Genomic DNA, 23,255 nt, shown 5'->3' on the forward strand with positions numbered 1-23,255 from the left:
GTGCTCTAGCCCCTTTAAATATCTGATGACTGAAACACAGCACACCCAAACTCTCCTGTGATTAAAAATGTCAGGGACAAGGCTGGGGTTGTAGCTCAGTGGTAGAGTGCTTGCCTAGTACATGTAAGGCACTAGGTTCAATCTTCAGCAACACATAAAAATAAATAAATAAAATAAAGATATGTGTCCATCTACAACTAAAAAATAAATAAAAATAAAAATAAATAAATAAAAGTGTCAGGGACAGATCCTTTTCTCTTTTCTTTGTTAAAGGAAAAGAATGATATTCTTCTACTTGGATTTAAGTGGCCCAAAAATCTAATCTGAATCAGGGAACAAAAGGAGATCTCCAAATCTGTTTTAGGTATTGAAGGAATAAACTTGACAAAGTAACTAAAGAGAAAAAAAAAAAAAAGTGCTGGGAATGTGGCTCAGTGGTTAAGTATCCCTGGGTTCAATACTGGGTACAAAAAAAAGAAAGCCCTTTCATGTAACGTGTAGCAAAGATATTTTACACAGGAAACTCATTAAAGACTACAAGAAAATAGAAGAGCAATGTTCTGCACTTACATGTCCTTCCAGAAAGAAGCAAAATTCCATTTTATATTAGTGTCAACTGAAGAGCCAAAACAAAACTTCCACATTTCTCTTGGTTAGTCTGATTTCTAAGTCACACAGAGAGGTGACCTATGTTATAATTCTACATAATAACTTTGGCTGTCTGTATTGCTTACCGAGATCATGACAAAGCCCAGCAATCTGAACACAGAGTACATCTCGATTACTGATCTGCAGCTCTGGCTGTTTTTCACGCAGTGAGCGGACCAGACATCCTCCTAAGTACGCCACCCTGTTGAGTAAAAACCAAGAGCCTTTATTTTGTTTGAAAGATGAACAACACTTCTGGAACTCAAGAGCTTCAATACATTTCCTGAACTAATATGTATTTGGGTAACTTTACAGAACATAGTCGATTTTAGAATACGCACAAACAAGAATCTCAAAGCAGGCCCTCTGCCTCAACATCATTAATCATGAGGAAAATGCACAGCAAAACCATAATGAGACACCATTCTTACCACAGCTGTTAGGATGGCTACTATCATAAAGATAGAAAATAACAAGTTTTGGCTATGTGAAGAAATTGGGAAACTTTGGACAAGCTTATGTGAATGCATAACGGTGTACTTACTATGGAAAACAGTACAGTGGGGCTGGGATTGTGGCTCTGAGGTAGAGCGCTCGCCTAGCATGCATGGGGCACTGGGTTCGATCCTCAGCACCACATAAATATAAAATAAAGACATTGTGTCCACCTATAACTAAAAAAATTATATATATATATATATATATATATATATATATATATATATATATATATATATATAAAATAAAGAAAACAGTATGGTATTGCCTCAAAAAATACAGAAATAAAAAATACAATTGTCATATGATCTAGTAATTCTACTCTGGGTATATATCCCAAAGAAGTGAGAGTAGTGTCTTAAAGAGATGTTTGCACACCCACATTCACAGGAGTACTATATTCACAATAGCCAAAAGATGGAAGCAACCCAAGTGTCCATCAAGGAATGAATGGATAAACAAACAATGGAATATTATTCAGCCTTAAAAAGGAAGGCAGCGTGTTCCTATAGTCCTAGTACTTGGGAAGTTGAAGCACGAGGATCTGTTGAGAACATGAGTTTGAGATCAACTCGGACAACATAGCAAGATTCCATCAAAAAAAAAAAAAAAAAAAGAAAAAGAACACAAGGGCTGGGGCTCAGTGGTAGAGTGCTTGCCTCGAATGTGTGAGGCACTGGGTTCGGTCCTCAGCACCACATAAAAATAAATAAATAAAGTTATTAAAAATATATATATTATAAAAAAAGCAAAACAACAACAAAAAAGAAATCTGACACATACTATGATATGGATAAGCCTTAAGGACATAATGTTAAGTGAATAAAGCCACTCACAAGAACAGAAATATTGTATGATTTCACTAAGATGATATACCTAGAGTAGTCAAATTCATAGACAGAAAGCACAATAGTTACCAGAGGCTGGGAAACAAAAGGGAGTAAAGGGGAATTATTGTTTATTGGCAAATAGTTTGTTTTGCAAGATAAACAGTCTGGCAATCGATTGCACAAAAATGTGAAAGTACTTAACTTTACTGAAGTGCACACTTAAAAATGACTACTGTGGGGCTGGGGCTATGGCTCAGTGGTAGCGCACTTCCCTTTATATGTGAGGCACTGTGTTCGATTCTCAGCACCACATATAACCAACTGAGCTGTATCCCCAGCCCTATTTTATACATTTTTTAAAAAGGCAGTAATCTCTGGCTTTGAATGTTTACCACACAGATTGAAGATGAGATGTTTAACAGGGCTGAGGATGTGGCTCAGCAGTTCATTGTTTGTCTAGCATGTTTGAGGCTATGGGTTTGAGCTCCGGCACACCCCCCCCCACACACACACAGTGCTTAACAAATATTAAATGTACTTTTACTACTTCCCTCTAAAAGCAATTTCTAGAAGAATACAATCTTTTCTTTCTCCTGAACTTTGAGCTTCAGGAGGAGCAAAATAATTTCTATCTTGTTTGTGATTTGTTGAAAATTGATTATAAATACATGTGTTCTGATTAATTAAAAATGCTATGGAATAGACAGACATACAGAGTAATACACTGTGAGTATAGCATGAATCTGGACAACTGTCCATTTTTTCTCTCCCCAAGTCCTTTTGGCTGTACATAATGGAAAAGCAGACCAAAGATTCAACTTCACTGTACATAACACAGGGGGCACCTTCTGCAAACTTACAAATGTTTTTCTGACTTACAAATTTCCTGATAAGTAAGAAAATTATCTAGTTTCAAAGAGTAAATTTATACAAGACTAAGTAGGGACTAAAGGAAAATAATCAAGTTTACAGAGTTAAAAAAAAAAAAAGTAAAACCCATTAATACATAATTAGTTCTACTGGAAACCAACCTTATTAACTTTTAAACAGTATTTAAATACAAACATTTAATCCAACACACCTATCAATAAACACTTTCATTACCTTTTCAGGAAGGATATGAGACAGCTTAACCATACACAAAATAAACAAATTATAGCAGGGTAAATCAAAAGTCTCAATTTTATCTTCAATAAAATAAGGATATTACTACCATTTTGTAAAATTATTTATTCTCTAAGAGATGAGACAGAGGAGGTAATTAAAAGCTGCAAGTTCCCCACCTTCTTTCCCTTCTTACCCTAGACTATGCTCAAATCGATTATGTGAAGCTCCTGGAAAAACATAGTAACCGCCTCCCAACTGTTTGATGTATCGAAGACGCTGAAACTGAGGAGTGTCAATGATCCGGATAAGAAGAGGGTGGAACTCAATGTGGCCATGGACAGGATCATTGATCACCTGGAAAATTATGTTTAAATTAGTAACATAATTAGCAACATAACTCCATCTAAAATTTTTGTGTAGCCTTTCCTAACTATAGTACAAAGAGTTATTTAACTGTTCAAGCAAGAATAATATTAAAGAGCTAGGTACACTGGCACATGCCTGTAATCCCAGCAGCTCGTGAGGGCTGAGGATATGGTTCAGTGGTCGAGTGCCCCCGAGTTCAATCCCTAGTAAACACGCCCCCCCCCCAAAACCCCACAAGAATAATATTAAAGAAAATGACAATATATTATATTACCTTAGATACCAGACAGATCTAGTATATTAGATTTGGGTATACTTTACTTTTTCCTAATGGATTCTAACAATGGAAAGATAGAATTTTCATTTTTGGATTAGGTATGTAATTTCAACTAAACATATTCAATTAAACATACTCACTGGACTGGAGGTGTAGCTCAGTGGTAAAGTACTTGTCTAACACGTACAAGACCCTGAGTTTGATCCTAAGCACCACAAAAACAACTCCACACATCTAACATACTCATCTAGATATAAACATATTCATTCAGATCATGTGAACCATGCTGCTATGGCCACTGTGACTACATTTTTTTCTGACTGTACCTACATCACTAAAATCCTTAGAAAGAAATATAAATAGAAAAAAAAAAAGAAAAAGATAGACAGGAAATACCCAGGAAAACAATTATTCATTTCTCTAAGCTAAAACAGGGGCTTTAAATATAGGAAAAGACTTACTCCTACATGCATCTTTAAATAAAGATAGAATTCAGTGGGCATATAGTTCAGTGGTAGAATGCTTGCCTATTATATGAGACCAAAGGATTGATCCCCAGCACTGCAAAAAACAAACAAACAAACAAACAAAAAACTTTATCTGTCCATAATAACTGCCTCCGACACACCTTTTTTGTGTGTGCTGGGGATTGGACCCAGGGCTTTACACATGCTAAGCAAAAACCACTGAACTGCACTCTCAGCTAAATAACTGCTTTCAAAAACAAGTCTATAGAATAAATAATCTGAAAAGCTATCTAAGTCATGACCTTCAAACTATTTCATAAAGTTTCTTAAAAGGGCACAGAGGGCTGGGCATGATGGTGCATTGGGAGGTTAAGACAAGAGGATCGAGAGTTCAAAGCCAGCCACAGCAAAAGCAAGGCGCTAAACAACTCAGTGAGATCCTATCTCTAAATAAAATACAAAATAGGGCTGAGGATGTGGCACAGTGGTTGAGTGCTCCTGAGTTCAATCCCCAGTAACCCTCTGCCCCGCAAAAAAGTGCACAGAAGATCTGAGGGTATAGCTCAATGATAGACTGAGTACTTAGATGTGTAAGGACCTGGGTTTGATCTCTAGCACCAAAAGGGAAAAAAAAAAAATAGTATATGGAGTTCTAGGAGATGAAGAACTCTAGCTGTCTTGTTTAACTAATACACACACTATATTGCCTGACAGTCACTAGAAACTCAAACATGCTTTGAACAACTGCTGCCGAGCTGTTACTGAAATGTAATATATGTTAACATGCTGAATTATTACAGTTAAAGAGTACCATGCCAGGTTGGGGAAGTAGGTCAGAGGTAGAGTACTTTGCATAAATGAGGCTGTGGTTTCCATCCCTGACATCTCTGTCTCTCACATGTACATGTACACACACAGATGGTAAACTATGTTAATTAATAACAGAAATATATGGAAATATTAATTACAAAAACTCAATGCTGTATTTAAAAAAAAAAAAAAGCTTAAAGAGATCACCAGGCTCCACATTTGAATATACTACTGATAAGAAATTCATTTCCTGTAAAATTAGCTCAAGTCAATTTGGGTGCTGCCAGCTTCAATCAAGGACTATTATTTCCAACTTTATGAGACTGGTTGATGTTTGTTGAGAAACCATAATCGATAAATATTTGAAAATCACATACTGGTCTATTCTTTCCTCCTAAACCAAGATCAATGTATCCACTATAAATGAGAATCTATTTATTCTTAAAGATTATAAAAGAAAAATTTTATAATCTATTTTTTTTTTAAATATTTATTTCTTTTTTAGTTCTCGGCAGACACAACATCTTTGTTTGTATGTGGTGCTGAGGATCGAACCCGGGCCGCACGCATGCCAGGAGAGCGCGCTACCGCTTGAGCCACATCCCCAGCCCCTATAATCTATTTTTAATTCACATAAAGGCCTAAAAGTCTTTACCATCAATTTTTCAGATTTAATAATCAGTCTTCAAATATTCATTTCACTCAACATTAAAACAAAATAAATTTAAGCTACTTACAAAAAATCAGTAAAAAGTATGTAACTTGGTTAATATACATATATTTTCATGTCAAAACGCATAGGGGAAAAAATGCATAGGGAATGCTTTTTCATGCTTTTATATATTTTTTGTTCCAGATAGGTTCTTTTGCTAAATTGCCAGACTGGCCTTGAATTTGTGATCTTCGGCTTCAAACCTCCTGAATAGCTAGAATTACAGGTATGCATCACTGTGTCCAGCTCCCACTCTTAATAATTATTATTTTAGCTGGGCGAAGTGGTTTATACCAATAATCAGCTACTCAAGAGATGAGGCAGGGTTGGGGTTATGGCTCAGTGGTAGAGTGCTCGCCTAGCATGTGCGAGGCCCTGGGTTTGATCCTCAACACCACATAAGAATAAAGAAAACAAAGGTATTGTGTCCAACTACAACTAAAAAATAAATAAATAAACAAACAAACAAATAAATAAATAAATATAAAAAGAGAGAGATGAGGCAGGAGAGTCACAAATTTGAGGTCAGCCAGGCAACTTAGCAAGACCCAGTCTCAAAATAAAAAAAAAAAAAAAGAGCTGATGTTATAGCTCAATGAAGGGTGTCCCTAGGTTTAGTCTCATTATGGGGGTGTGGGTCGGGGAACACTAGGACAGTATGAACTCAGATTCACCTTACCTTAGTTGTCTCAACCTGAGTTTTACTCAATCGTTGGATACAATGAAGCAGCTTATTCCTCTCCCTGAAGGAACTAAAATTACAAGATAAGTAAATTTATCATCATTTGCTTAATAATAACCCCAGGAGTATATAGTATATAATCAACTCTAGATTAGCTATATTGACAGATTAGATAGGAAGGAACCAGCAATAACTCCTAGGAACTCCCTTCTTCCTTTGCTTTTTAACTAAGAGCAATTAAGTTCCTACTGACTCAGGGGAGGCCTGCCCTAGGGTTCTGCCTTGATCCCCACCCCTCTTGGCAAACTCAGACTTTAGCATCTCTATAGAAGTCATCTTCACAATCCTGTACTGGTTTATGAGCATCAGGTATGACCCAAATATTATGAAGGCTTTAGCTTTATTTATATCCATCTTTCATTGTCTTTAATCCATCATAACACTTCAGTTTCTAGAAATAATTCAATAGGAATTAAATTTGAATAGCCCCAAATCTTGTTATGCCCTGCTTTATTTACAACTATTCATGATCCAGGTATACTGGCCTAACTCCTGGCTAAGTGTCAACAAAACAGCAGGCAAGGGTCTACTCAGCTGTTACTGATCTACAGATTAAAAAAAAAGAAACTTTTGCTAAAAGTCCTAGATTGACATAAGTCAGAAACACTACATTGGCCTCCATGCTATATACCCTGAGACCCGTAACAATACTGAATTTGAGAATGACTTTATTAGCTGGGCTCAAGTGGTGCATGCCTGTTATCCCTGGTACTTGGGAGGATGAGGCAGACGGATAACAATTTTGAGGTCAGCCTGGGCAATTAAGCAAAAATAAAATAAAAATTAAAAAGGACTGATATGTAACTCAGTGACAGAACATTTGCCTAGCAAGTGCAAGCCCTGATTCAATCCCCCATGCTGCAAAACTGGAAAAATAATAATAATAATGATTTTCTTGGGATGTGTAGAGGCATTATCATAGATTATAAATGACTGAAGCAGGGGGGCTGAGATTGTGGCTCAGTGGTAAAGTGCTCGCCTAGCACGTGCGAGGCCCTGGGTTCGATCCTCAGCACCACCTAAAAGTAAAATAAAGATATTGTGTCCAACTACAATTAAAAAATAAATATTTTTTTTTAAAAATGATTGAAGCAGCACACTGTGTTTTACTTTTTTTTTTTTTTTTACTATTCCCCTTTCCTCCTCATCATTTTGACATAGTAAGTTCAGCACAAAGCCAGGCTTCAGGAAGTATTTACAAATGGGCTAAAACTGACAAGTTGAGGGTTATCACTTAGTTGACAAATACCAAACCTAAACTAACCTCACTTCTGCCCAATATTTTCCTGAACTGTTACTCAGTATTCATCACTTAATTAAAACCCAAAAAGAAACTAATTACAAGGAAACCACTGATTTAAAAAAAAAATAGAGGGAAATAACCATGAAAAACTGGAGTATGCTTTTATTTAGCAAGGATATGGCATTAAATAAAAATTTAAAGTAGTCATAAGCTATGATACTTAGACTAAAATAAGATTTTCTGTTTCACAATATTTCTGCAATCTAATGCTTCTTACAACTATGTACATTTAATGTAACAAGGTTTATTTCCTAGAAAAGCCTTCATAAGTCAATAATCATAAAATTGAGAGAATACTAGAGTTATTTATCTAAACTGGATTCCCTCTATAATGAAGAGTCCAGGATGAGAACTTTCATACAGGTAATTTATTTTGAGGTACACACCCTGGAATAGGAACAGGGGAACTAGGAAGGGTAAAAGGAGATAGGAGAGAAAAACAGTACGAGGGTACAAGCTGGTGGCACTAGTATTACTGTGAGCAACCACGGCTATTAGAACTGTCATCCTGCAAGGTCCAGCAGAACTTTCTGAAGTGATGGAAATGTTCTGTATGTGCTCTGTCCAACACAGTAGCCAAGTGGCTACTGAGCACCTGAAATATAGCTACTGTTACAGAGGAATTGATTTTTCTTTTTTATTTATTTTTTTTAGTTTTCGGTGGACACAACATCTTTGTTTGTATGTGGTGCTAAGGATTGAACCCGGGCCGCACGCATGCCAGGCGAGCGCGCTACCGCTTGAGCCACATCCCCAGCGCTGAGGAATTTATTTTTTAAAATCTGATTTAATTAATTAAGCCTGTAGCTAGTGGCTACCATACAGGACAAGACAGCTCTAAGGAGTCCTGCAGAACCTCAGAGTCATAGATGTGCCTTCTGGAATTCTGGCCCATAGTAAGCCTGCCATTAAATATTTGCTGCATGAATCAATAGTATTTGGGCTCACAGAAAATAATATAGTTCCTTTGAAAAAAAATACATCATTAGAACAATTACATTTAGTTCAAATGGTAAACAAGTATTATACACAAGAAATAGCAAGGGAGAGCCAGGAGCAGCGGTGCAACACCTGTAATCTCAGTGACTCAGGAGGCTGAGGTAGGAGGATGCACGTTTGAGCTCAGTGGTAAAGTGCCCCTAGGTTCAAACCCCAGTACAAAAAAAAAAAAAAAAAAACCTAAAAAACAAAACAGTAAGAGAGACTTTGAGAACTGAGGTAGTCGAAATGTGGTTATAAAACAGCGAAGATGAGGTCCCTGAAGATTCTGAGTCAAAGGACGATTACTGAAAGTGCTGCATAATCATTTTTTCACAATCTACTTCCATTAACAAATTCTAAGCAATAGTGCATGAAGTAATTCAGTATAATCCTTTGTTTTGCTTCTTTGGTTACTGTTACCACAAACAACATTTAACTAAGTGAAATTCTACAAGAGACCATATTTCATCACTGTTGCCAATTTCCTAATAGAAACAAAATCCATTTTGAGGAATTTGTAAGTGGCTGGATTCTGAACTGAGATCTTTAAAGTGTTCCCACTCTAATCCAGACCCTGGAACCTTGAGCCATACTTAAAATATCTATGTATGTGTGTACAATTTATTAAGGCCTAATCATGTACTTCAACATTTTTTATACAATGGATACATCAAATCTTAAGATAGGTTTAGGAAGACCTAAGATATGTTAGGTCTTGTTCAAGATAGAGTTTTTTTTACTTGCCAGTATTTTTTCTTCCTATTGGTTCCTAAATATTTTCTGGTATGCATAATTCAATAATTTTGAACTTGAAGGCAAAACATTAGCCACAAACTTCAAGAAAGCCAGTCAACAAAATTCTTTAAAGTAGGAATCATCAGTAATATTAAAAACAAGATTTGCACACCAGAACAATAGCAAGGGATACTGCTCTAAAACACTTCATAGATTTAAAATGAGAACAGTTAATATCAGAGATATTGGGCTTTGTCCCTCAAAGGTGAATAAAATGTTTGGTTCCAATGTGAACTTTATCATTCTTACCTAACTCCAAGATTTTCAAGAAGTGATTCATCAAGAAAGGGCAGCAATGAACCTGTGATTTTATTGTCTATGGAAGAAAGAGGAAGAAAAACAAATTCAATATTTACAACATAAGTTTTTTTAATTTCTTTCAACTTGAATCCATCAGAATTTACTCAGACCAATGTTTACTGAGGACCCACTATAGGCAATGGACCGTGCCAGATATAGTTGGTCCTCTATCCATGGGTTCTATATCTGGTGTGATTGGAAAATACTGCATCTTGTACTGAACATGTACAGACTTCTATTTCTTGTCATTATTCCCTATGCACTACCACATAACTATACATGTAGCATTTATATTGTATTAGGTAGAGAGTAAACCAGAATGAAATGAAATATTTGAATGGAGATGCACACAGGTTATCTGCAAATATGACAGCATTTTATATAAGGGACTTGAGCATCCACAGATTTTGGTCATCTGCTGGCATCCTGGAACCAAACCCCTTTGGGCCCTAGGGCACAATGGTATCATTTTTTTTTTTCTACTTGTAAAGTCTTAAACTTCATAACTAAGCCAAGAAGCATTTTTCTGATAAATCAAGTAAAAATTTATATAGTATTCATACAAATTGTTTGCAAGAAAAGCCAGTAGCAAAAAGTGAAGTGAAACCTGATTATTTGTTGAGGTTTTACCAGGTCAGTGGCTTCCTGGTTTTTAAACAGGTAGATTTGGGGGGTGGAGGTAGGGAAGGAAACAAGCCTATTTTTTAAATGACAAGGTTAAAATTATTTGCTGAGGAGCACTCAAAGTGTTGAATTATTTCTAAAACCTCCTGGTAAAGCACATAATATTTTTTGTTTTGAAAGAATATAGAATGACAGCTTAAATTCTCCTGATTGATAATGACTACTAACATTTTGGATAATACATTTATCTATACATTTTGTAATTTTACATAAATTAAACTGTCTTATAACCTATTTTCCTCACCCAATGTGGTAAACATCTTTCTTGTCAATTATTAAAACTCCCACATCATCATTTTTAATAGTTATTTTGAATTAAACAGTGTAAATGGATCATAATACACTTAACCCTTTTTTCCCTAGGCCTTATTCTCCTTCCCTCTAAAATGGATATAAATGGATCCATATCACCAACTTGTAAAGATTTTTTTTAAAAAACTACATTTTTATTATTAGTTGACACATAGTAATTATACTTATTTAAGGGGGACATTGTGACATTTTAATACATGTATACAACATGTAATGATCAAATCAGGGAAATCAACATATCTCTCACCTCAGACATTTGTCATTTCTTTGTGTTGGGAACATTCAAACACCTAAGGCCAGGTGTGGTGTCATACAAGAGACCAAGGCAGGAGGATCACAAGTTCAAGGTCAGCCTCAGCAACTTAATGGAACCCTTACTGCTTTATCTACTGATAACGTGTGTTTCTCGGCCACTATATAAAATATATTTTGTTCTGAGTCACAGTTTAAAAAGTTTGAGACCATTCTCCTGAAGTCACATTGCTTGTAGGTTGCAGACAAAAACTTCATCAGGATACCAGGTGTGCCCATTTTCTCAGCCCATGCTCTCCTTTCTTGGCATCTGAATTCTTTCAGGTGTCCCCCCAACTTGTAAAGATTTTATAAGATAAAACATGTAGGGGCTGGGGACATAGGTCAGTGGTAGAATATGTGCTTAGCATGCACAGAGCCCTGGCTTCCATCCCTTGCATCACAAAAACAAACAAAAAAGAACTATATAAAGTGCAAAGTGCATAGAACAGTACTTCACACAAAGTAAACACTCAATATTTTTTATTATTATGGCTGGATATTTGGATCATTTTTACTTTTTCTTTTTTGCTATCTATAACCAATGGTTAGTTGGTTAGTTCTACTGAAGTGTTTTTTTTTTTCTTTTAATTTTATTGTTTTGAGACAGGTTCTTGCTAAGTTGTCAGGCTGGCTTGAATTTTCAATCCTCCTGCCTCAGCCTCCAGAATTGCTGAGATTACAGGTGTGTTCCCTCCCCATCCCCAACCTCCAGTGGTTTCCTCCACTTGTTAAGGGATAGTTGGCAAAATCCAGGTGAGGTGGCACATAGATGTAATCCCAGAGGCTTGGGAGTCTGAGGCAGGAAGATCACAAATTCCAAGCCAACCTCAGCCTCAGTAAATAAAAAATAGAAAGGGATGGGGCTATAGGTCAGTGGTAGAGCAACCTCGGTTCAATCCCCAACACCACAAAAATAAATAAATAAATACCCAGCTCTTTGTTTTTCCTAGTGGTGTGACCTTTGTAAAGATACTTAACATCTCTGGGCCTCACAAACAGCATCTTTAAAAAGTGTGAATTATAGCATCTAATTTCAGAGTTCTTTTGAGTCTATATTCCATGAGGAAAAGAAATCAGTACCTGGTGCTTGGTTTTGTATAAAAACAAATCTAGATACAGATACGTTTTAACTAGAAAGAAATACTACTGCAAATAGGCAGAAAACTCCAATCTCAGAAATCTGCAAATGGTTCAAAATCAAACAGAAAAGGCTTTTCTTTTATAGGATAAAGGAAGGACAAGCAAAAATAGCAAAACCTTTGGAGGGAGCTGGATAAGCAAGAGGAAATGACCAGTGGGGTCTTATAGAACAGTGTCCCACATTGTTCAGCAGGGTTCCCAGGAGAAGCTGATGGGGGGGGGGGGCATGTTCCACATCCTTAGTACTTAGATCTGGGGACATGCAAGAGTTCAGGGGCCTGTAAAGCAAGAGAGAAACTTGACTAATGTTTATTCAAGACAAAGCAGCCAATAAGATATGAGCAAGAGGGGATACTTGGTCAGTTTCAACCAACTGAAAGTACATAGTGTTTTCTGCTAGCCTTAGACTGTGGGTTCAAGAGAACACAAATCATTCTGGAGGCTGATGAATTAATTGACAGAACACCACTGAAACAAGAGAGCCACAGCATTGCCAATCCCCTTTTAGAGATAGAAAATATAAAACTAGAGTGGGGCGAGGTGGTGCTCGCCTGTAATCCCAGCAGCTTGGGAGGTTGAGGCAGGAGGATAGCAAGTTCAAAGCCAGCCTCAGCAATTTAGGGAGGGCTTAAGCAACTCAGCAAGAACGTGTCTTCAATAAAATACAAAAAGGAGCTGGAGATGTGGCTCAATGGTTAAGTGCCCCTGGGTTCAATCCCCAATACCAAAAAGAAAATATAAAACTACTTCATCCCACCTGTTGCTCATCAAAGAAAAAGCCAATCCCTGTAGTGGAGAAAAACAAAAGGGGGAAAGGGAAAAAGAGAAACATGGGGGCTGGGATTGTGGCTCAGCGGGACCGGGGTTTGATCCTCAGCACCACATAAAAATAAAGGCATTGTGTTGTGTCCATCTACACCTAAAAAATAAGTATTAAGAAAGAAAAGAAAAAGAGAAGCATAATTCCCTTTAGGTCCTGAACCATTGAAGTTCTTATCAACCCAGTCTTCAACCTAAGCAAACCAGGCTCCACCCCACAAATACAAAAAAATTACTGAATTTGCAAGCCACCTTCCTAAGAACACCTCAGAGAATGAGGCAGGGATTAAGCTTCACACCACCACAAAAAGCTGAGCAGATTTCAAGTGGATAATGGATACCTGAACATGAACTAGCAGACCCAAACTGTGTGGCCATGTGGGATCCTGGGGTTTGGTGGTCAACAACCCCAGTGTTCAGATTTAGGAAGGGAAACTGCTAACAAAAAGTAAAACATGCAGGGCATGGTGGTGCATGTCTGTAATCTGAGCAGTTTGGGAGGCTGAGACAGGAGGATCACGAATTCAAAGCCAGCCTCAACCAACAGCAAGGTGCTAGGCAACTCAGTGAGATCCTGTCTCTAAATAAAATGCAAAATAGGGCTGGGGATGTGACTCAGTGGCTGAGTGCCCCAGAGTTCAATCCTGGTCCCCCCCCCCCAAAAAAAAAGAGTAAAATATAATCATTACCCAGCTTTGCAAATCTAATCAAACGTTGAGCCCCACTGGGTTGAGACAGTAGTCAGGGGGGAATTCAGAGATTCACAAACCAAGTTCCTTCCCCTTAGGAAAACCCCAAATTCGGGAGGGGCAATGTGGGAACAGAAACATAAAAGCATCAAAACCTCTCATGTGGCAAGTGTTCAAGGAGCTGCGGTTACACAGCGGGGGTCCCCTGAGCCTGGTAAGACTGAATGACAGCAAGCCTCCCATCAAGGTCTGGGGAGAGACGTCTTCTACCTAAAAGGGGGAGCCGGGCACGGCGAGCCAGCAAGTAATCCCAGCTACTCGGGAGGCTGTGGCAGGAGGATCGCCAGGCTGGAGGCCAGCCTCAGCAATTTTGGGAGACCCTGTCTCAAAACTTAAAAAGGGCTGTGGGGGGGGGGGGTAGCTCCATGGTAGGGTGTCCCTGGGTTTAATTCCCAGTACCAAGAATAGGAAAAAAAAAAAAAAAATCCTGCAATGAGTACCTCATATGTGCTGGGAACATAAAACTCAGTCAGGCTGAGTCCCTGTCTTCAGAGAGTGTCCAGTCTAGAAGAAAAGCTAGAGGTGATTAAAATCTCGTTCTGATGATGTTCTGACAAAGAAGCTGAGACAGGATGATCTATCTCAAGTTCAAGGTCAGCCTCAGCAACTTTGAGATACCTGGTTTCAAGATAAAAAATAAAAAGGGCTGGAATGTGGCTCAGAGATAGAACGCCGCTGGATTCAGTAAAATCAAACCAAAAAAAGTATTGGCGGGTAGCAAGTCTCCCCCGTCCAGCTCTTGGGTGGCAAGTTCCTGAAGAAGGTCATCAGAGTAAGATCCAAATCCACATTTGTCCCTCCCAGGCTCACAACCCCCAACCCCGGAGCTCCCGGCCACAGGTCCACCCTCTGGGTGGCTCCCGGTCGCGTCCCCCTTCCCCGCCTCGGGCCCCTTCTGCGAGGGCCTCCCGCCCCCTGACGTCCCTTCCCCCGAACCCCCGCCTCAGGTCCACCCCTCTGGCGCCTCCCGGGTCAGCCTCCCCGTCTCAGCTGCGGGTCCTCTTGTGAGGCCCAGTCTCTCAGGGGGCGTCTCCTCAGGCCAGGCCGCCCCCCGCCTCGGGTCCCCATCCCTCGCCCCTCAGCCCGGCTACCTCGGAAGTTTTCCAGCAGTTTGGGCTCCTGGAAGCCACTGCGCGCTAGGAAGGCGCACACCTGCTCCGGGCCCCAGGTCTGGTGGTCCGGGTGGAGTTCCGGGGTCCTGCCCGCCGCTGCGGAAGGAGTGTTTGGTGGGGTTCTCGGGCTGCCATCGCATCTGGGCCGCTTTGAGAGCTGCTCAGGATCGGATCTCCGCATGGCTACACCCGGCGCCGGGCGAAGCCCAGTTAAGAACCGCGGCGAGCAGCCCGCGCGCAGGCGCACTGACCGCAGAGTGCCGGCTGCGAGTCCACTCAGCGTGCCAATCTAGGGGCCTCCGGCGCAGGCGCACTGGCAGATAGCGCTTGAGCCAGACGGCCCTGCGGCTCTAGCCCCAGGCTCGACGCGCAGGCGCAAAGACGGTCCGGTCGTCAGTTTCGCTCGGGTGTTTACGGGAAAAGGCGGAGCTAGAAGCCAACGGGTTGTGCTGGGGTTGTGAGGAGATGCTAGCAAATACAGCGCTGGAGGGGAGCGTGGCTGGGTCCAAAACAAATCTGGTCACACTCTGGATTAGGGGTTCTTCTGGTGGATGGAGAGTACCCTCCTCCAAATGTGTACTAGGTTTCCCCTTGGCGTTTAAGACACCCCAAAACCTCTAAAAGACCGCGCGAACCTGCCAGTAGCTTCCCAACACAGACAAAAATGGGTAGGGGGAACCATTGGAAGACTCCCAAAATTATTTCAAACCTCATGCGAGAGGGTCTTTTTGCATTTCACAAATTCTACAATCTTGCTGGGTAGCAAGAGGACCCTGGAGATGCTGTTTTCAGGTTGCTATGCAGGGCAGACTTAAAATGTTCCAAATGGAGATGGATTCCCGGAAAGAAGAATCCTTGACCCTCTCGGTCCTAAATCCCCAGATAAAGGGAAGTGGTCAATCTGATTACCTAAAATTTCCCCACCAGGACTTAGTTACTAACTGGTAGTAACAGCATTTCCCCTTCATTTTAGCCACTTCGGGGCATGGCCCAACTCCCTCTTTAAATCCTAGTCCATGCATTATTGGTAAAAAGACTACAACTACCACTAATAGTGACGCCAACACACCTTTCCAGCAATCAAACCATAGATTCATCTACCGCATGAAGAACGAATGAGGCGGATTAGCTTATCATTAGCAGTATGAATTAGTGGTTAGCCAAAGGGCTTGGGCATAGCTCAGTGATACAGCACAAGTGCAAGGGAGGCTCTGGGTTCAATTCCCAGTACCAAAACAAAACAAAAATTGACAAGCTGAAATATTGTTAGCCGAAAGCTCTACTGTGTACCAGTCGCTATTCTGAAGGCTTTATAAATACTGATTCATTCAGTTATCACAATAACCTTGGAATGTAGGAAATTGAGATACAAAGACAGGGTTGGAACTCTTGGTAGAGCGCCTGCTTTGCATTAGAGAGGCCCTGAGTTCAATCCCCTCCACCAAAGAGAGAGGGAAGAAAAGAAAGGAAAAAGTAATTTGCCTGAGATCTCACAGCTAGGAAATGAGAAACCTAGATTCAAACCCAGAAAATGGAGCCGGCCATGCTTTTAATAACTAGCCAACCATTGCTTGTCAATGAGAGTTTTGGTGTAAACTTGTTTTCTATTAGCTAGCCCAACTTTTTAGGTTGCTTGCTGTTCCCACAGACCCTTGGGGGAAAGTATAGGGAGGGTTCCATTTTCACAGAAGACCAGGCCCCAAAAAGCATGCCCTAACCAGCTAGAACACTGTGGAAACTACCCAGCAGTTGCCAAGACTTATGAAACTGAAACAAGAAGGTAAAAGAGAAAACAAATAGCATTTGTCTGAGTGAGATATTATAAGTCAGAAATAATTTATTTGGAAAACTGTTTATAAGACTTGTGGGGAAATCTTCCCCCACAGAAGGTTTCCTAGGCAATAAAGATAATATAAACAGGGTTTTTAGTTTAATCACTTGAACTTGTTCAGTTGCTTTTCAGAATTTTTACTAGGTTTTTGTTTGTTCAAAAGCACAATTTCTGTCAGGCACTGTATTCCATGCCTATAATCCCAGCTATTCAGGAGGCTGACATAGGAGGATTCCAAGTTCAGGGTCAGCCTTGGTACTTTAGGGAGAAACCATCTCAAAAAATAAAAGGTGGGGTTACAGCACTTACCTAGTATGTGGAAGGCCCTGGCCTCAATCCCTAGTAGCATTGAAAAAAAAAAGTGTAATTTAAGCCATGTTTATTATTTCTTCCCATCTTCTATTTCTCAGGGGCCCCTGATATTATAAAAGATGCTTGATTACTTGCTCCAGGTCACAGGGCTGGTAAATGACAGAGTGTAAGCAACAGTTGAGATTCTAAGGCAGTGCTAACTCCAAATCTTAAGTTCTTTCCAGTTTGACACTTCACTTAACTCCACTTGCAGTCCTGTGATTCTGTTGCATCCGGGCATTCTACACAATGACAGGAACCCCTGGGAACAATGACAGGAATCCCTGCCCACGCTCTCCTTTTCTCAAGTTAAGTTTGCCATCCTCAGTCCTAGAAAAGACAATATGATCGGGCTGGGGATGTGGCTCAAGCCGCATGCGTGCGGCCTGGGTTTGATCCTCAGCACCATATACAAAGATGTTGTGTCTGCCGAAAACTAAAAAAAAAATAAATAAATAAATATTTTTTTAAAAAAAGATTCTCTCTCTCTCCCTCTCCCTCCTCTCTCTCTCTCTTAAAAAAAAGAAAGAAAGAAAAGACAATATGATCAACTATTTTGAGGCCCACTGCCTAGTGACCTTGAATACTCCCAGCAATTCTTCCCTGATGTCCAACTAGCTGTCACCCAACTAGCCAAATTGTGCAGTTTTATCCTGGGAGCATTAACCTTGTGGTTTTACATCTCTCCACAACTTCCTCTGCAACCAGTCCTGCTGGTTCTCACCTCCAGCTAACATCACTCTCCGGTTTTTATTTTCACTTCCTTTTCTCGTTTTATTGAGCTAGGCCTCCTCAAACATTCTTTTCCCCAGCTGTGCAAATCTCAAAGCCAAGCCAAAATCCTTTAAAAATAAAAAAGTAAAAGTACTGTGCTGGTGGTGTAGCTCAGTGGTAGAGGACTTACCTGGCATACATGAAACCCTGGGTTTGATTCCCACACGGAAAAAAAAAAAATACTGATTTCTGATGTGATTAAAAAAGCACTCAAGAGGCTGGGGTTGTGGCTCAGCGGTAAAGCACTCACCTAGCATGTGTGGGGCCCTGGGTTCGATCCTCAGCATCACATAAAAATAAATAGGGGCTGGGATTGTGGCTCAGAGGTAGAGCATTTGCCTAGTATACGTGGGGCATTGGGTTCGATCCTCAGCACCAATAAAAATAAAATAAACATATTGTATACACCTATAACTAAAAAAATATTAAAATAAATAAATAAAATAAAGGTATTGTGTCCAACTACAACTAAAAAACAAAAATGCTCAAGAAGGAAAACCTGTGAAGTAAAATGTGTACATACATAGAACATCTCCTCAGATGTTCTCAGAAATTCCACTTTTGCCTTACTTTATAATTTATAATCTTCATAACAATCTCCATGAATAGATATTATAGTGTTAGGTTCCTAGGGTTACAAATACGCTAGTCAGCAGGGTGCAGTGGTCCACCCCTGTAATCCCAACAATTTAGGAGGCTGAGATAGGAGGATTGCACGTTCAAGATCAGGCCTCAACAATTTAGCGAGGCCCTAAGCAACTTAGCAAAACCCTGCCTCAAAATTTAAAAACAAACCAGGTGCCATGGCGCATGCCTGTAATCCCAGAAGCTTGAAAGGCTGAGACAGGAGGATCGCAAATTCAAAGCCAGCCTCAGCAAAAGCAAGGCACTAAGCAACTCAATGAGATCCTGTCTCTAAATAAAATACAAACGAGGGCTGGGGAGTGGCTCAGTTGTCAAGTGCCCCTGAGTTCAATCCCTGGTACCAAGAAATAAAAATAAAAAATAAAAGGACTGGGGCTGTAGTTCAGTGGTAAAGCACCCCTAGGTTCAATCTCTAGTACTAAAAGAATGCAAACAAACCAAAAAACCCAAATGCACTCATTAATTCACCCATCAAATATGAACATTTACTGGGTACTTCCTATTTGCCTGGCATTGCTCTAGACTCCTGGGACACATCCATGGACAAAACAAAACAGACAGAGACTCCTTACCTAGTAAAACTTATATTCTAGTGGGAAGATGCTGGTAACAAGTGATGATATAATTAGCAATGATAAACTGATAGTCAGGAGTTGGCACTGTGGGAAAAATGTAGAGCAGGGTAAGAGACTAAGAGCAGAGGGAGTTAGGTCCCCATTTTGCAAGGGGGTGGTCAGGACTGGTCTTTGGAAGAGGGGACATTTGAGCAGAAACTTGAAGGAGATGGAGTAAGCTATGCAGGTGGAGGAAAAGAATTCCAGAGAGAGTGAACAGTAAATTTACTGAAGTAGAAACATATGTGGAGTGAGAAATAGCAAGGAGGCCATTGTGGCGGGTGCAGAATGAGTCAAAGTGGGAGCAGTAAGAGATGAGGTCAAATAAGGTGTATAATGTGGGAGCCACAGGCGCTGGGAGGGTCTCATCCTTAGGGCTCCATATCCAGACGTGAGAGAGAGAGGCTCTACTCCTCCAGGCCCAATAGAAAATTGTAATAGGATGACTTCAACAAGCCTGGGTTGCATCCCTTCCTGAACTAATCCCTGTGGACAAGGTTATAAAAAAGATTGACCCAGTCAAGTCACATGTTTACCCTTTGGGCAAAGGTGAAGTTCTAGTTCCATGAGGAAGAGAATTAGTTTCGGGCAAAGACGCTAATGTTATCATAGCCATTTAATAGATGCAAAGCTCAGAGAGCTGAAGAGACTCGCCCAGTGTTACATACAGGTCCTAAGTGTTCTGGGCTTGGCATCTGGTTAGGCCTTGAAAATCACTATTCTCTTTCTTTCTTTTCTTCCTTCCTTCCTTCCCTTCTTCCTTCATTTCTTATAATGTCTATTTTATTCTGCTGTCCTTCCTTTCCCCCCTTCCCCTCCCCTCCCATCACTTCTCTCTACCCAATCTAATGTGACACACTTTTTTTTTTTTTTTAATCTTTCTGCAACTTGAGAGGACCTTAAAAAGTCTATTGCTTTTAAGCTCTTGCAGAGACAGGGCATCTTATCCTATGGAGTATAGAATAACTCCCTGTGACACAGTGTCTGGGGTAGGAGTAGCCATGTATTTGGAGGTTGGGATGCTCAAACATATAAAAAGTGAGCAGACTTCCCTTAGTGGGGTGGGGCATCTCCAGGTTAAAAAACAAAAACAAAACAAAACAAAACAAAAAAACTCATAGATCTTTTTATTTTATTTTTTTCTTTTCCTTGTTCAATACTAGGGATTGAACCCAAGGTCTCTTGCTAGGCAAGTGCTGTACCATTGAGCTGCAACCCTAGCCCACTCATAGACTCTTTTAAAACTCATTGCTAAGCTGGGCGTGATAGCACATATCTGCAATCCCAGTGACTCAGGAGGATGAGGCAGGGGGATTGCAAATTCAAAGCCAGCCTCAGCAACTTTGCAAGACCCTGTCTTAAAATAAAATAAATAAAAAGGGGTGGGGATGTGGCTCAGTGGTTAAGTGACCCTGGGTTCAATCCTCAGTACAAAAACAAAGAAGCAAAAACCAAAAAAAACCTTATGCCTAAAAGTCAATCATACTTATATTTTAAACAAGGCATTGGCTCCTAAAAATTAAAAATGGTAGTTGCATTAGTTGATCTTAATTCAGTGTAGATTTGCTTGGTAGCCCTGAATCTACAACAGAAGAGGGTTTTGCAATTGCTATAGTTAGCTAGCTCCAAACTATTGAAGAGGGGCTGAGGCTGTAGTTCAGTGATAAAGTGCTTGCCTCACATGTGTGAGGCACCGGCTCAGCACCACATAAAAATTCATGAAGATACTGTGTGTTCATCTACTCCACAGATCCAGTATCATATGGCTGGTTTTTCCCTTGTAGTGACTCTCATATCCCATCCAATCTAGTCTGATTCCTCATCCTCTCATGCAATGCCTTCTCCAGTGCATGCCACTCTTAGCCAGTCAAGTTCACAAAGATCCTTTTCTCTAAGAAATTCCTTGCTGCTCAGTGAGGGAACCCATGGTATTGAGAAACTAATGAGACTCCATTTTTGAGAAACCAGCCTGTACCTCAGAGCAAAGCCTGTCCAAGGAAGGGAGCGTGACCCTTGTCCTTGGAAAAACCCACAGAGCACTCCTAGGCACATACCCACCCTGCCGAGTTGTTTGTAAATAACAGGGGAGGTCTGCGGCACCAGGTGTCCCTGACTCAGTTAAGCTAGGTGAGGACCCATAGCAACCCCCCTAGCAACCTCCAATCAGCATGAGACAGGGAAAATACCTGGGATGCCAGATGACCCCCGAGTAGTTTATGGTGGTTGATAACATGTTGGGAAACCATGTAGTTTATGTTGGTAAAGATGCAGTCCAGAGTGCTTCTCTTCCGGGAGCTCAGGAATGTTGGTAAAGATGGTGCCTGAAGCGCTTCTCTTCCGGGAGCTCAGGTCCATGACCGCACTGAATGGCACGGGAACCATCACCTCCAATCCCTGTGAATGGCGTGAACTTTGAATGGCGCATCTCCAATCCCTGAAGTGGTGCAAACTCTCGGCCAATGAAGAAGTAACAGCCCACTTGCCTTGCTCCTCCTCATCCTGTGTTGACCCATAAATATCAACACCCTGTTCGTGCCCTCTCTTACTCTCCCCTTCTCTTCTCTTTCTCTCTTCCCCCTTTCCTCTCTCTCTCTTCCCCCTCTCCTTTCTCTCTCTCCCTCCCCCTCTCTCTCCCCCTCTCCCCCCCTTCTCTTTTGTGACTGACCGCTAGGGTCCTGCTAATAAAATCTCGGACAGGTAAATGGTTGTTTTGGCTTGTTGAGTTTACGGAGCTTTTCCATTGTTCCTTTCATTGGTGCTGAAACCTGGGACAGGGATCCCCGTCGCTCAAGGTGGAACCCCGTTCCCAAACTCCGAGCCCAACCGTTCCTGTTGAAGTCCACTCCTCCGATCACCTGCCTGACATCCACCACCAGCCTGCAGATTGGTGAGTTCCCCCATCCCATGAGCACCTGCACCCTAACTCGCCAGAACAAGGGAATTGGCCGTTGAGTGTCCGGCAATCCCTCCAGGTGTTTTAGGGGGGAATGCACCCCACCCAGACCCATCAGGGTCACGGTGGACCCCGGGCTCTCTAGGACACCCCTGGGAATCAACCGCCTGGGACGTAGGATTAATTCTCTCTTTCTAACTCCTCCATCTCCCTTCACTCTTATCTCCTGTGGAAGGGTTAGCATAATTGCTACAGCCCGTCTCACCCGAGTCCGGAACTCCATTCCTCCCATTCCTGACTCTTTCGTTCCAGTTGAAAAACTTTCCTGATGTCAGGTTGCCCACGGCCCCAGCCCTATTTGGGTCTCACAGATCGCACTTCACTGGTGATGACCGGGTAGTGCCCTCTGTATTTCCCTGTGGCGGTTGGTCATTTTGGGGACGCCCACTTGAACCTCCGTTCGCTCCGGAGCTTACAGGAAGCTCTTTCCGGCCTGGGTTCTCTCTCTCTCTCTCACTCTCACTCTTTCTCTGACTCCCATCTTGCCCTTCCAGCATGGGAAATTCCTCGTCCCTCCCAGCCGATTCTCCTTTGCGGTGCCTCTTAGATAATTTGAAAACCCTGAGCCTGGCCCCTGATATTAAACCGAAAAGGCTCATAAAATTCTGTATCCAGGACTGGCCTACATACCCCTTAGACAACCAAAATGTTTGGCTCACGTGTGGGTCTCTGGATCCCAATTTACTCCGGGATCTTTTTAATTACTGTGAGCGATCAAAGAAGTGGAACGAGATTCCCTATGTGGAGGCTGTTTCCTTACTTCGATCTCATCCAAATCTCTGCACCCAATGCAAGCCTCAACAGCTACTCCTTGCTCTCAAACTTCCTTCCTCTTCTTCTCCACCCTCTGCCTCCACACCTTCTCCTCCTCTTTCCTCTTCTCTGCTCTCCGCCTCCACTTTCGATCCGGCCGATGAACCGCCTCCATACTGCTCTTCCCCGCCCTCAGCCCCGCTTTCCCCATTTTCACCTCCTCCCAATTCCCCATCTTCTACATCTGTGGCTTCTTCTTCAGACACTTCTCCTCTTCCTCTGACACTTCCGAACAAACTTCTCCCACTTCCGTTCCTTCCGCCTGGGTCCCTCCACCTCAGTTTAGTCCACCCGCCACCCATTCAGCCACCCGTTCACACACTAATAC

General features: G+C 41.2%; 1 protein-coding gene across 1 annotated transcript in view; it reads right to left on the bottom strand.

The window, feature by feature from the left end:
- The window catches only part of Samhd1 (SAM and HD domain containing deoxynucleoside triphosphate triphosphohydrolase 1), a 49,227-nt gene extending 33,968 nt beyond the window's left edge, over window positions 1-15,259 (bottom strand). The window contains 5 exon segments of the mRNA XM_027945281.3: window positions 735-850; window positions 3,277-3,437; window positions 6,395-6,467; window positions 9,786-9,852; window positions 14,926-15,259. Of these exon segments, the coding sequence (XP_027801082.3) occupies window positions 735-850; window positions 3,277-3,437; window positions 6,395-6,467; window positions 9,786-9,852; window positions 14,926-15,127 (619 nt within the window). The 5' untranslated portion in view covers window positions 15,128-15,259.
- Between the last annotated feature and the right edge of the window lie 7,996 nt (window positions 15,260-23,255).

The sequence above is a fragment of the Marmota flaviventris genome, chromosome 2 (genome assembly GCF_047511675.1).
Source record: "Marmota flaviventris isolate mMarFla1 chromosome 2, mMarFla1.hap1, whole genome shotgun sequence".
Classification (NCBI taxonomy): domain Eukaryota; kingdom Metazoa; phylum Chordata; class Mammalia; order Rodentia; family Sciuridae; genus Marmota; species Marmota flaviventris.